The 15,603-nt window shown below is 41.0% G+C and overlaps 1 protein-coding gene across 1 annotated transcript; it reads right to left on the reverse strand.

Moving 5' to 3' along the window:
- Positions 1 to 894: 894 nt before the first annotated feature.
- On the reverse strand, positions 895 to 15,387 carry LOC146964285 (STAGA complex 65 subunit gamma-like). The gene is made up of 5 exons (XM_085767440.1): positions 15,319 to 15,387; positions 8,433 to 8,923; positions 7,713 to 8,037; positions 3,742 to 3,979; positions 895 to 2,349 (listed from the first exon to the last, which is right to left on the reverse strand). Exons 2-5 carry the CDS (start codon positions 8,867 to 8,869, stop codon positions 2,054 to 2,056), a joined length of 1,296 nt encoding a protein of 431 aa, XP_085623566.1. The 5' UTR covers positions 8,870 to 8,923; positions 15,319 to 15,387; the 3' UTR covers positions 895 to 2,053.
- Positions 15,388 to 15,603: the final 216 nt, after the last annotated feature.

Below are 15,603 nucleotides of genomic sequence, written 5' to 3' on the forward strand. Positions count from 1 at the left end.
GGACTACAACCATATCAATATTTTATTTTTTAAAAAATATGTTGTTGTGTTGTTTTATTGACCTACATACAGTATGCCACTCAACACACAAAACAAAATAAAGATCTTTGCACATTTTGGAAGTGGAAACATATAGTGCTACACTGAGGTTTGTAGTGCACCTGAGAGGCACCCTGCTCTCCCTGGAGGTAGATTTTTCACTTCATCCCTGATCACACTGACCTCCAACATGGCCCCTGCTTTAGATGGGTTCAGGGGAGGACAAGTCATGTTTGAGGCCCCCATAAGCAACAGGGACATGTTTTGTTACTAATAACCAGAGAGACAAACTATGATTAATTTCTGGCAAGAATCACTCAGCATGAATATTAAAAATAAATAAATAAATAAACACACTGGCCAAAGGAAGTATCATTTCTGTTGGTCTGTATTAAGGAATATTTGGAAATTAAATGGGTAAAGTGAGATTCATTTTGTTCCTGAAAGACACAGCACTGGGCTCCACATCTGGCATGAATTTAGTTTTGTGCAGTGACCGTACACTAGGGCCGTGGCCAGAGTCTTTTTGCTTGGGAGGGTTGCTAACTAATTGAAATGACACAGAAGGATCTAAGCAGCAGCAGCAGACCATGGTACGAGCTGGTCCAATTCTCTACATGCTGAGGAAGTGGCCTTCAGTGCTTCCTATCTCCTCAAGCACAGGAAGCACTGGACTTTGCGCAAAAGAACAAAACAACCGACCGTTCAACTCTCACCACCCCTCCCATCCCCTAATTAAAGAATGCACTCCCAAAATATCTCTAGTTTTTATTTATTTATTATACAAATGTATAAGAAATATTTAAAATATTAATACAACTTCAACCTGGCCTCTCACTCAGTGTTATCATGATCTTATTTTAACATCTCACTTTTGTCTTTTTTTTTTCTTTCTGTCTGTGTCATTTTCAGCCTCAGAGTGATTCTTTTTCATTGTTGCTGTTGTCAGAGCTGGAAAAATCTCTGGACATTGCTCTATATTTATTAGCACCGACACATTGGGGGGCTTTTCAAAACTAGGTCTGGGATACCGATTTTGTTTTCCAGCTGCTCCGTTTTCGGTTTTCTGTTTTCACAGCTCTACAGACTAGACACCATTTCACAACTGTGCCCCCAAAAAACACATAAATCAACTACCAGGGCAGATAATTGAATATCAATACATATGACCCCCCTCAGCACTTCCCATAGATGCAGACAATTATCTGACTAATTGTGAGAATGAAAGAGGCCCACACAAAAGAGCATCACATGTATTCAAACAGACCTGCTCATTCAGCATGCAAAATTATGCATGCTGTAATTAATTTGCCATTAAGGCTGGATTGATGTTGCCTTCATGATGCAGACTACCAAACCATAATTGCCTCTGGTGTTGCATTCACAGCTTTGCCTCATTACTGAAACAGATGCTAATTTGGAGACAGGTGTGTGAAGTGCGTGCGTGTGTCTGCGTGGTTCACTGTGTCAAGCTACATGTGAAGTGTGTGAAGGGAAACGTGGAAAAATACATCAGCGACATGTTCAGGAGGGGGAGAAAAAAAAAAGTTTTCCTTTTTGCTGGAGCGTCTTTTAATCATAATAAATGGCAAAGACAGTAATTGGTATGTGAGGATAAAGAAGGTTGATAGCTTGAGAAAACAACCCATTCTGGTGAATTATGAAGCTGTAGAACTAAATGATTTTGCTTTTGGACCACTTAGTTTTTCCTGCTCTTCAATTCATTAGGCAGAAACTCCTTTTTCATAGAACTCAAATGAACATGTTTAGTGGCAACATCTTCAGCTATTTCCGAGAAACTCTACTCATAACAACAAACATGAAAAACTACAAAATAACTTTTTTTTCCCTAAATCAGTCCAGTTCTTTCACGACGTTAAGTCTCTGTTTATGCAGTGGCCGTCTGCACAGCTGCAGAGGAGTCCAAGACATACTGAGTTCAAACAGTACAACTGATGGATTTCCCCACCAGCAAAGTCCACTGTCTCTCCTCTGACACTCAGAGTCCCCTCCGTCACATCTTCTTTGCTCGTTTCTTGGGCCTCTGGTTGAAGACGGGCGACGTGCCCATCAGGGAGTCGGGTGAATGCGAGGCGTAGCTGCCGTCTGACGCTGCACCTCCAGGTGAAGGAGCCATGGCTCCTCCCGATTCACTCATGGTGGACATGGGCCCTCCCTCCTCGAACACGTCTCCCCCTAGGACACCATGGTGGTGGTGGTGGTGGTGGCCCGAGCCCTGGCCCTCCTCGCCGTCCTGCGGCTCCATTTTTACTTGGGGCCACAGTGGGGAGTTGTTGGCCCCACCTCCACCTTAAAGGGGAAGACAATAAGTTTAGCAAAGGTCGTTCACCATAAAACTAATCCTTATCCCCTACATTAAAGAGGAACCACGTCTCAAATAAAGACTATTGTTTCAGGAAGGAGGAGTTAGCGAGGCCTCTTTTCCTCTGCTCCTATGACCCAGTCTACCCGCAGTATTCTCATTAAACTGGCCTGCTCTCCCTGTATATGACCCAGCCTGCCCACCAGAATCTGCCTCCATCAGCTCTTCTTTGACTGAACAATCCCCATTTATCCCATATGCCTTGTTATAAACTTGTTTTCTTGTCTGTAACATCTATTGCACGTCTGCACGTCCGGGATGAGAGATCCCTCTTCTGTTGCTCATCCTTCCTGCTTTTTCTTGGGAGTTTTTCCTCAGTGGATGTGAGGGTCTAAGGTCAGAGGATGTTGTTATGATGCTGTGTAAAGACCTTTGAGACAAACTGTTGGTAAAAATGGGCAATACAAATAAACCTGCCTTGCCTAAAAGAATTTAAGTTAGGGGTTGTGTAGTAAGTCAAACTTTGCAGTTTGTGTAGCTGATTTTCAATATGTAAGAAAATAATGAAAAGGTTTTGTTTGTGTGTGTCTGGCTCAAGTCGATTCGTGGCCTTGCAAGATCTATTAAAAGTAAAAACAAAACTTCTTGAACAACATCAAAGAGACACAGTTTTTCCAAAGATGCAACTATGACAGTAAATTAATTTCTATACAGGATGTATGTTTGGAAAGCCAAAGGTATAGAAGTGTCATCATCATCATTATAGTTCTAATGTTTCTTATCTCTTCTAAGCCCAGCGTTTTAGAGTAGTTTGTTGTCAGATGCAACATGCTGGTGCAGTGGTAACTGTTGCAGCACATACTTTGTTATCTCAGTTAAATGGTCATTATACTTGTTGCAAACTGCAAGTCCTCCATCCCACTTGGTTCTCTTACAGACAGGAGGGCTAAGACTCGCAGTTTGTGAGAATTATATATTATATATTGTATATTATATATTGTACATACAGTAATGTCTAAGTGCAGTTTAAATTTCAAGTTTATGAAACCATGAGTGAGGGTATCACTGTGTGAGCTGCAGAAGACCGAGCTGATGAAAACTAGGTCATGCTAGCAAATAGCAACCTTACTGAAAACAGCTTCTGAGGAGAAATCTTATTAGGAAGTGTCCTACTTATGTGTCAAACAGGTAGGAAGCTGCTTACTCATTAAAATACACACTGCAATTTACTAACACCACGACGCAACGAAGCAGAAGCTTAAACTGCTCCACCTGGTCACACTGCTGCATCCAGCAGTGAAGCTTTTACACACCACTGTTCACACACAGCAGGAAACGCTCCATGAGGGCAGAATATAAATGAAGAGTGCTGCTCTAACCTGAGGTGTGAGGAGAATGGTCACCATCCAGGCCTGAAGCCAGCCTTTCACCGTGGGCCCCGAGGACCCCCATAGGCAGAGCCTGGTCCCCAGAGGCCAGGTCAGCCTCAGGCTCCTCGCTAACAGGGAAGGAGATGTCACTCATGGGCTCTTCCTTAATCCTCGGGGGCTTGGAGTCCTCCAGAGCCTTCTCCGGGTTCACCAGCCGCTCGTATTCCTCTGACAGATCCTTACTGACCTGAAAGAAAAATGTAAGTGCTATTTTTCTTTTTTCCTATTTTTTTTTTTATCATTTAAACTTTTACTGGCAGCCAGAGAACCAAAGATGATACAGACCTGATAAGACAAATCAAGTTAGTCATTGTTACCAAGACAATTTCGATTCGTATAGAGTAAAAATGAAAGAGAGAAGAAAATAAAATAAATAAACACAATTATAGCTGCTGTGGTCGGGGCCGGGCAGTTTTGAGCTAAATTAGGCAATTTGAAAGAGAAAGTTCCGAAACTGTAGCACATATGGTTGATTTATTATGAATTTTCAAAATTTTGAAATTTAGATATTTCATCATCACCCTCGCAAGTGACACTTGGTGTGTGGCTTCTCAGATAGACTCAGGAAGTCACTGACCGGGCAGCAGCTGTCAGGGCAGATTTAAAAAATTGTCACAACAAAAACAAAAATCTGATAATACATAAATTGCATCTAGACAGCATGGAAATGTGCAGAATTCAAAATGTTCTCAAAAATTTTGATTTTGAGATAAAATTCTGATATTTTCCAAACTTCATCAACGACGACTCCAAAATATTGACAAATTTTTTCAGGAAGATTGAAAATGTATTTAGCAAGAATTGGATGGTATATGTTTACAGTCAAATGTCTTCATACACTGTAGGCTCAATTTTTGATCAATCAAAAATCTGTGTGGATCGTTTGTGGAGGACAGTCTGAAAATGCTCTCTAGCAAGTTTGGTGTCAATTGAGACATAATTGTGGGAGGAGATAAGTTTAATCATTTTTTACAGTTTTTGAAAAAACAGAGTGATGGACTCCATAATTTGTAATGAGTTTAAGTGGACAAAAGTTTCAGCAGTATTGGGGCAACATTTTGGTGAAAGTTGCAAAACTAGCATGTACCGTTGGTTTGGTAGGAAGTTTTTAAATTTAAACGCTTATTATGCCTTAGTAGTAATAGTAGTAGAAGACAGCTTAGGCTGCCTGGCCCCCAACTAGGCAAACAAAAAACAAACGCATAAAGAAAAATAAATTATGTGTTGCTATTTTTCTTTTGTAAGATAAAATGAGGAACTGAGATTGTCAAGATTTGACTTCTTTTCTGAAGAGTAAATCAAAGTGACTCTGCGCTGGTATAAAGATAACTGTCATCACTTTCTGCTCATCACTTTGTATTTTTGGAAGTCATGCTGGCAGTGAGGACACTGGAGTTTGCCTCTCTTCAGAGCGGCTTGCACACAAGTTTCCACACTGTTGATTGTTCTCACTCCCACAAAATCTTTTATGCTTTCTGAGATGATTCAGCAACTTGTCCTGAAGCCACAGCACTTTTTAAACTGAAAAAAAGAACCCGTTTTCAACCTCGTGCCAAAGATGACTGGCTTCAAAACTGATTCATTTGCAGATTATTTAATATCTTATTAATAGATTAATAGATTATTTAATAACTTGTTAGAGCCCCAGTATGTAGGAATTCCCCCCATCTAGCGGTGCAGTTGCATATCTGAACGTATTCTTGATGTTGCATTCACGTGAAATCAGGCAGACGTCAGACAGACAACAGACGCTGCATGTAACAGGATAAACAAGCGTCTATGTAAACAAGTGGTCCGCCAGCACGAGGCAAAACAATACAGCCGTGACAATATGTTGTCATGGTGATGTCGTATTGTTTACCTGGCCCACCGTTTTACTGTCTTTCTCTCGTTGAGTAAAATGACATCCGGTTGGTTTGCAGACGGCCGTCTGCAACATCAGTGCCTCCGTCCTTCCTCACACTACACAAGTGGTGACAGTTTTAACTGGCGCTACCTGGAAAACTTTCTCCCCGAGCCGACAGCTCCGGTGAGTTTCCATGGTTACCTACGGTCACGCTGCCACTGAATGTAAAAAATGGCGATGCAACATGGTAGCCAAGGTTCAGTGCGCCCCCCCTTATTTGTAACGACTTGTAACAACTCATTGTAAGGTACAAGAAAGCTTTCATTTGTATGCGGGTGTGATTCGACTCTAGTGAAATACGTATTTATGAAAGCAATATTTGATTTTTGCTAATAAAAAGCCAAATAAGTTACATACTGGGGCTTTAAGATATGGTAAATAATAAGGAGCAATCCACATTGAAGAAGCTCCACCAACAGAATATTTGATGTTTGATTGGTAACAGATAGTTTATTAATAAGCACAACACTTAAGTGATGAAAGAAATGGCTCCTTCTCTGCCGTTTATAAATTACACTGTAATCCACATAAGTTTCATGGTCTGTGGCAGGTATAGAAATGTTGAGCAGACCCAGCTGATTCTGACTTTGCATTAGGATGGGAACAGGAAGAGATCTAAGTGACTGTGACACAGGGTTCACTGTCAGGGCACGGATGGCAGAAGCTACAGTCACACAGGGGTTTAGATGTCAGTAAACCGGGTTGCAAACTGCGATCGACAGCTCGCATCAGATTGGATGAGACATTAGATGCTCAAGCATCCGTGCAATAGAGAAAGAGAAGCACAGAGGCGGCACTTCCTCAGGTGACTGAAGATGTCAGTGCAGGATGTGATCAGACTGTGTCACAGTCAGTCAATAGTGGTGCAGGGAACGGTTATACGTAAAAGGGATTGTGAACATGCTCACATTACAAAGATAAGAGTTCAGTACAAAAACCAGAGGTACTGGTCCACAGAGGTGTGGGGAGAAGTGATATGGTCAGATTCTGAGACGAATGCAGCCCTGACTGCTTCACTCCAACAGTGGGACAGTTCAGTGGCTCTTTTAAGTTGTGGGGGCATTTTGCATTTCACTGCCAATCAATACACTGGGTTATCAACTATATTCTACGATTAAACATTTCTTTCCTGATGCGAGTGGTCTCTTCCATATTGACAACATCCTGCTCCACGGAGCACGAGGGGTCACTGAGTGGTTTAATGAGGATGAAAATGATGTGAATCGTATGCTGTGACCTTCACAGGTATCAGATATCAACCCTGTTGAACAGCTGTGGCAGATTTAGAACCGACGTGCAGACTCCCTCTCCATCGCCATCATCAAACAATGAATAAGGGACTATGTTTTGGAAGAACAGTGCTCACGCTGCAGTCAGCTGTCTGTGATTTTACTTTTCACTCAAATATATTTTCTACAAAAACCAACTGAGTAGATGGATAATATAATGTGGCTGTTTTGTTAATCCACTGACTGATGTACATAACGAGTAAAGGTAAAGGTCTTCATTTAAATCCAACATTAAATAAACACTTAACATTATATGCACATTGACTGAGAGCATCCACAATGACTCAGTGCAAACACATAGTAAAGAGAAAAATACTAGAGCTGCAACAATTAATTGATTATTCGCACAATAATTGATTATTAAATTAATTGTCAACTATTTTGATAATCGAATAATAGATTTCAGTAGTATTTTTTAAGAAAAAAAGTCTAAATTCTCTGATTTGTTCCTTTATGACTATAAACTGAGTCTCTCTTTGGTTTGTGGACAAAACAAGACATTTGAGGACGTCATCTTGCGGTTTGAGAAACACTGATTGACATTTTTCAACATTTAACATTCTATTGATCAAACAACTAATCGATTAATCGTTTAAATAATTGACAGATTAATCAATAATGAAAATAATCGTTAGTTGCAGCCCTAAAAAATATACAGTATGGCAACATCTTGGATGAATGACAAATGTATATCTTTCCACAGTGTGACTCATTCTCGTCCTCACCTGCAGCATGTAGCTGTGATAGTCCTTGATCCTCACTTGCCAGAAGCGCTGCAGAGCCAGCACGCTGCCGATGCCCACCTCGTGGAACACTTGCTCTACCACGTCCGGGAAAGGACTGGCCCCGAGCCGCGCCTCCCGGTCCACGGCTACCCGCAGCAGGCGGGTGAGACGCAGGTAGTGCTCGTGGACCAGGTCGGTCAGAGTCTCCAGCACGCTCTCCTGAGCAGACTCGAAGCCGGCGTGGGCCAGGACCGTGGCCACTGACTGGTAGAGGAGCTGTCTGCAGGAGGGCCAGCTCAGCTCTGTGACCGGCTCACCTTTACCCCTGAAAGTTAAAGAACCAGAGGAGATAGAGTTTAACTTTAGATTTCATAAAGGATATTGACAATATGTACTTTCACAAAAGGCTCCAATTGAATCTAGGGCTGCAACTAACAATTATTTTCATTATCGCTTAATCTGTCAATTATTTAAACGATAAATAGATTAGTTGTTCGGTCAATAAAATGTCAAAAAATGTTTATTGTCATAAAGGAACAAAGAAACCAGAAATAGTCACATTTAACAAGCTGAAATCAGAGAATTTTGACTTTTTTCTTAAAAAACTACTCAAACTGCTTATTTGATTATCAAAATAGTTGATGACTAATTTAATAATCGATTATTGTGCTATTAATCGATTAATTGTTGCAGCTTTAATTGAATCTCAGTGTTACTCACTTATAAAAGTCACTTTCGGGATCACTGTGGCGGAGCTGGAAGGGTTGCCGTGGGGCTTTGCTGTCCACAGGCAACAGATCGTCTGGCATGACAGGTGGGGTGGGAGGACGTAGAGGAAGGTTGGTATCAGCCTCCTCCGTCCTGCTGCCGCCTTCAGAGGACGCCGAGCTCTGACCCTGAGCCTGAGCCTGGGCCGTCGCCAAGAGGCCACGGAGGCGGCGGGCGTGCTGGCACAGCTGCACAGTGTGGATGGTGAGGCTGCAGGGCTCCGAGGGGATGTCCAGCATCGTGGTGGGTCGTGGGCGCTGGGCCGACGGCTGATGCAGGGGAGGGTCCTGCATCTCCACAGAGCGAAACTCGCGCTGGAGTAAGTCGAAGGAGCTGCGGCTGGGAGGTGCCCCCGCAGGACCAGGGATCTCTCCCCAGTAGCGCATCATGGTGAGCGAGCACAGATGCAGAGGGTGGATTCAAACCTCCAGCAAGTCTGGAAACTGTAAAAAGGGAGAGGTTAGCATCACAGAGGATGGAGAGAACATCTACTGTTCATACAAAAGTTTGGGCGCCCCTGGTCAGAATTTCTGTTAATGTTAACAGTTCAGCAAGTGGAAGATGGAATGATCTCCAAAAGGCATAAAGTCACAAATTATTATTATTTATTTTTTTCATCATTAACATTTTCAAAATGTCAGAAAAGGAAAAGGGGCTGCAGCAAAGGTTTGACCACCCTGCATCGTCAGTACCTAAAGCCCCTCCTTTGGAAACAGTAAATATATTGTCTGATATCTGAGAGCTCAAGTCTCCTGCGTTCTTTTGCAGGCTGCTGCCTTGTTTCCCCTTTTCACTCTAAAATTGGGGAAAACAAAAATAACACACTGATTAAAATATTGCAAAAGAGAGTTTCGTGTTTAAAGTCCCACTCCCGCGACCCTTTTCGGCCATTTTAAAACCAGCTCATTAGCCATGCACATTAGCAATGTACCTCTGGGGGGTGGGCGGAGACTGCGCTGCTCTGCACCCGCCCAGCCACCTCCTCGCACCCCACCCCCCTGCTTGCTGACAGCTGGACATTGTACAATTACAGATTCAGCGCGTTTAACGTAAAACTCCACACTGGGATTCGATCCCAGACTGGTGCATAGTCCTTGCTCACAGTGCAAGCTGCTCTACCAGGTGAGCTATACCTATTATACCTAGACAGCTACACCGAGCTGTGAAGGCTTTCACCTCTGAGCCAGATGCAGAGCGGGGCGGGAGCTTGTAGCACTAGTGCCCTCCCCTGGAGCTGTGACACCCTCAACTCCAGTCTTCCTGAAACTGCCAGTTCGCGTCTGCCATTGGTTCACAGCAGTTTGAAGGCAGAAAAACTCTGAAATGCAATTTTGCACTTCCTTCTCTGCTGATAAGTGCTCTAACACAAGAAAAATGCCACAGGAACATGTGAAAAGCTCAGAAAACACGATTTTCACGGGAGTGGGTCTTTAACGTTATGCCTTTTGGAGATCATTTCATCTTCCACATTAACAGAAATTTTGACCAAGGGTGCTCAAACTTTTGCATGTCACTGTATTAAATACTTTCACTCTCTCTCATTAACACACAGTTAACTTGAAGGGTGATCATTTATTTACAAAGTGGCGTTGTGGCTGTTTCAGAGTGGAAGCTAAACGTCAATGTGCCAGAGCAACACAGTGGTAAATATTAGCTCTGTCGAACTTACTACTGAATGTGTCGTGTGTATGTCAAACATATAGCACACCGTACTTTGGGTGTTGTGTCATGGTTATTTCGGCATTCACCTGACTAGCGGAAAAGGTATTTTCTCTGAGTAAAACGGATGTGATAATAAATGTGAACCGAACTGAACAGCGCATTACACCGATTCGGTTAATGTCTGAGGACAGGGTTTAACGGGTCGTGCCCAAAAGTGATCGTCTGCCAGAATCTGATTTGAGGCCGCGGGAGCGCGCACAGCAGCCCGTTGAGCGGTGGCGCTATAAAACGTCTGATTTTCTTTGGATTGAACGGTCATAATGTGCATATACACACACATTATCACAACTGTGGCCAAAAGAAGTGTAGTTTGTAGCGAAATAAGGCATGGCAATTACGTGATAGACACGTCTGCATTATGTTTGATTTAACAGCCAGAGCACTATATCAAAGCACTACCAGTTTACGCCACACAGTGGCGCCTCCTTTGTTAAGCTTTCCTCCAACTCCAAGTTACAACGTGTTTTCAATAAAGTAATGGTCACTTTTACAATGATCCTTGTGACTCTGCATTGCTTTTTTACCTTATCTGGGCCCTTCCCATATTTGGATGTGTTTTGTATCTAATATTATTGTTTATGCCTACTAATATAATACAGTTTTCACCTGCCAAAAATTGATTGGAGGCCAAATGCAGTTACTGAATGGTGATTTCTGCCTAAAAATGACTTTATCTCATTCAAGAGGTTCATAATATAGACACTGAAGCTCACAGGACAGTGTAGAACTCTTTTAAAGAACCATTACAACACAAAATGTGCTTTTTCACCTGCCAAAAATTGATTGGAGGCCAAATGCAGTTACTGAATGGTGATTTCTGCCTAAAATTGACTTTATCTCATTCAAGAGGTTCATAATATAGACACTGAAGCTCACAGGACAGTGTGGAACTCTTTTAAAGGACCATTACAACACAAAATGTGCTGTGACACCTGCCAAAAATTGATTGTAGGCCAAATGCAGTTACTGAATGGTGATTTCTGCCTAAAAATCACTTGATCTCATTCAAGAGCTTCATAATATAGACACTTAAGCTCACAGAACAGTGTGGAACTCTTTTAAAGGACCATTACAACACAAAATGTGCTTTTTCACCTGCCAAAAATTGATTGTAGGCCAAATGCAGTTACTGAATGGTGATTTCTGCCTAAAATTGACTTTATCTCATTCAAGAGCTTCATAATATAGACACTGAAGCTCACAGGACAGTGTGGAACTCTTTTAAAGGACCATTACAACACAAAATGTGCTTTTTCACCTGCCAAAAATTGATTGTAGGCCAAATGCAGTTACTGAATGGTGATTTCTGCCTAAAATTGACTTGATCTCATTCAAGAGGTTCATAATATAGACACTGAAGCTCACAGGACAGTGTGGAACTCTTTTAAAGGACCATTACAACACAAAATGTGCTTTTTCACCTGCCAAAAATTGATTGTAGGCCAAATGCAGTTACTGAATGGTGATTTCTGCCTAAAAATGACTTTATCTCATTCAAGAGCTTCATAATATAGACACTGAAGCTCACAGAACAGTGTAGAACTCTTTTAAAGGACCATTACAACACAAAATGTGCTTTTTCACCTGCCAAAAATTGATTGGAGGCCAAATGCAGTTACTGAATGGTGATTTCTGCCTAAAATTGACTTTATCTCATTCAAGAGGTTCATAATATAAACATTAGAGCTCACAGGACAGTGTGGAACTATTTTTGTGAAGTCATTTTGAGCAAAAGTATTCATCTCTGTGCAGTACCAGAGGCGTAAATCAATTTCTGGCAGGTGAAATACCCTGATTTTTACATTGTAATGGCCCTTTATGCATTTTTCAAGTGGTAAAAAGCACTGGTTGAGGTCAAATCTTGTAAATGTTACTCTGCTGAGTGATATCAAGTCATTTTGAGCAAAAATATTCATCTCTGTACAGTGCCAGAGGCGTAAATCAATTTCTGGCAGGTAAAATACCCTGATTTTTACTTTGTAATGGCCCTTTACACATGATTCAAGCACTGGTTGACATCAAATCTTGTCAGTATTACTATGCTGAGTGATATAAAGCCATTTTGAGGCAGAAACAAATAAACAATCTCGATTCAAAATATCTTTATTTGCCTAAATACAAGCCAGATATAAATCACCATCTACCCAACAACAATAGGCCTATTAGGCTACTGGACACACAGGAGGCTATCAAACACATAAACAGAGAGTTCAGTGTCTATATTATGAACCTCTTGAATGAGATCAAGTGATTTTTAGGCAGAAATCACCATTCAGTAACTGCATTTGGCCTCCAATCAATTTTTGGCAGGTGAAAAAGCACATTTTGTGTTGTAATGGTCCTTTAAAATAGTTCCACACTGTCCTGTGAGCTCTAATGTTTATATTATGAAGCTCTTGAATGAGTTAAAGTCAATTTTAGGCAGAAATCACCATTCAGTAACTGCATTTGGCCTCCAATCAATTTTTGGCAGGTGAAAAAGCACATTTTGTGTTGTAATGGTCCTTTAAAAGAGTTCCACACTGTCCTGTGAGCTTCAGTGTCTATACTATGAAGCTCTTGAATGAGATAAAGTCAATTTTAGGCAGAAATCACCATTCAGTAACTGCATTTGGCCTCCAATCAATTTTTGGCAGGTGAAAAAGCACATTTTGTGTTGTAATGGTCCTTTAAAAGAGTTCCACACTGTCCTGTGAGCTTCAGTGTCTATTTTATGAAGCTCTTGAATGAGATAAAGTCATTTTTAGGCAGAAATCACCATTCAGTAACTGCATTTGGCCTCCAATCAATTTTTGGCAGGTGAAAAGGCCCATTTTGTGTTGTAATGGTCCTTTAGAATAGTTCCACACTGTCCTGTGAGCTTCAGTGTCTATATTATTAACCTCTTGAATGAGATAAAGTCAATTTTAGGCAGAAATCACCATTCAGTAACTGCATTTGGCCTACAATCAATTTTTGGCAGGTGAAAAAGCACATTTTGTGTTGTAATGGTTCTTTAAAAGAGTTCTACACTGTCCTGTGAGCTTCAGTGTCTATATTATGAACCTCTTGAATGAGATAAAGTCATTTTTAGGCAGAAATCACCATTCAGTAACTGCATTTGGCCTACAATCAATTTTTGGCAGGTGAAAAAGCACATTTTGTGTTGTAATGGTCCTTTAAAAGAGTTCCACACTGTTCTGTGAGCTTAAGTGTCTATATTATGAAGCTCTTGAATGAGATCAAGTGATTTTTAGGCAGAAATCACCATTCAGTAACTGCATTTGGCCTACAATCAATTTTTGGCAGGTGAAAAAGCACATTTTGTGTTGTAATGGTCCTTTAAAAGAGTTCCACACTGTCCTGTGAGCTTCAGTGTCTATATTATGAAGCTCTTGAATGAGATAAAGTCAATTTTAGGCAGAAATCACCATTCAGTAACTGCATTTGGCCTCCAATCAATTTTTGGCAGGTGAAAAAGCACATTTTGTGTTGTAATGGTCCTTTAAAAGAGTTCCACACTGTTCTGTGAGCTTAAGTGTCTATATTATGAAGCTCTTGAATGAGATCAAGTGATTTTTAGGCAGAAATCACCATTCAGTAACTGCATTTGGCCTACAATCAATTTTTGGCAGGTGAAAAAGCACATTTTGTGTTGTAATGGTCCTTTAAAATAGTTCCACACTGTCCTGTGAGCTTCAGTGTCTATATTATGAAGCTCTTGAATGAGATCAAGTGATTTTTAGGCAGAAATCACCATTCAGTAACTGCATTTGGCCTACAATCAATTTTTGGCAGGTGAAAAAGCACATTTTGTGTTGTAATGGTCCTTTAAAATAGTTCCACACTGTCCTGTGAGCTTCAGTGTCTATATTATGAACCTCTTGAATGAGATAAAGTCAATTTTAGGCAGAAATCACCATTCAGTAACTGCATTTGGCCTACAATCAATTTTTGGCAGGTGAAAAAGCACATTTTGTGTTGTAATGGTCCTTTAAAAGAGTTCCACACTGTTCTGTGAGCTTAAGTGTCTATATTATGAAGCTCTTGAATGAGATCAAGTGATTTTTAGGCAGAAATCACCATTCAGTAACTGCATTTGGCCTACAATCAATTTTTGGCAGGTGTCACAGCACATTTTGTGTTGTAATGGTTCTTTAAAAGAGTTCTACACTGTCCTGTGAGCTTCAGTGTCTATATTATGAACCCCTTGAATGAGATAAAGTCAATTTTAGGCAGAAATCACCATTCAGTAACTGCATTTGGCCTCCAATCAATTTTTGGCAGGTGAAAAAGCACATTTTGTGTTGTAATGGTTTTTTAAAAGAGTTCTACACTGTCCTGTGAGCTTCAGTGTCTATATTATGAACCTCTTGAATGAGATAAAGTCATTTTTAGGCAGAAATCACCATTCAGTAACTGCATTTGGCCTCCAATCAATTTTTGGCAGGTGAAAACTGTATTATATTAGTAGGCATAAACAATAATATTAGATACAAAACACATCCAAATATGGGAAGGGCCCAGATAAGGTAAAAAAGCAATGCAGAGTCACAAGGATCATTGTAAAAGTGACCATTACTTTATTGAAAACACGTTGTAACTTGGAGTTGGAGGAAAGCTTAACAAAGGAGGCGCCACTGTGTGGCGTAAACTGGTAGTGCGTTGATATAGTGCTCTGGCTGTTAAATCAAACATAATGCAGACGTGTCTATCACGTAATTGCCATGCCTTATTTCGCTACAAACTACACTTCTTTTGGCCACAGTTGTGATAATGTGTGTGTATATGCACATTATGACCGTTCAATCCAAAGAAAATCAGACGTTTTATAGCGCCACCGCTCAACGGGCTGCTGTGCGCGCTCCCGCGGCCTCAAATCAGATTCTGGCAGACGATCACTTTTGGGCACGACACCGGGAATGTCTGCTTGATAAATAGGAAGAAACTGCAAAAGGTCTGATATCTGACTGGAGTTTGGCAGTAAGTTAACAGACAGGAGAGGACGCAGCAACAAATAACACAAACTGGGGGAGCAGCGGCCACAAGCCAGCTAGCTAACAATGGGAACCTAGTATGCAGCCAGTAAAACTGTACAAGCTGTAAGCTTTAACCTGAAAACAGCTCTGTAACTCACGTAACACGGAGATGGATGAAACGTCTGTTGATAGTTGCAGCCAGTGGCCCATGTACCTCAGAAGGAAGTAGCATAGGAACTAAGTTTTCTTGTCCGTGTTACAAAAAAACTCGGATAAACAGTTTAAGGAAATATTAGTTCCGTTACAAACTGCTAAATCTGACCGATTTAAAATAATTAAAAACAAACCTCAATAACTTATGTATTCTTTATTTTTGAATTGCATTTATTTACGATACATTCTTTATTTACCGTTTTTCTATTTTTTTTCTTGAGGCGGTGAAG

This window comes from Trachurus japonicus, chromosome 22 (assembly GCF_045865225.1).
Source record: "Trachurus japonicus isolate A0001 chromosome 22, Traja_1.0".
NCBI classification, from domain to species: Eukaryota; Metazoa; Chordata; class Actinopteri; order Carangiformes; family Carangidae; genus Trachurus; species Trachurus japonicus.

Bases quoted from the DNA above. Each gene is read 5' to 3' on its own strand.
- LOC146964285 (XM_085767440.1), bottom strand. From the start codon at position 8,869: ATGATGCGCTACTGGGGAGAGATCCCTGGTCCTGCGGGGGCACCTCCC. The intron at 8,038-8,432 runs GTGAGTAACACT...TTTAACTTTCAG, and splicing joins CCCGAAAGTGACTTTTATAA to GGGTAAAGGTGAGCCGGTCA. The intron at 3,980-7,712 runs GTGAGGACGAGA...TTTTTCTTTCAG, and splicing joins ATCACAGCTACATGCTGCAG to GTCAGTAAGGATCTGTCAGA.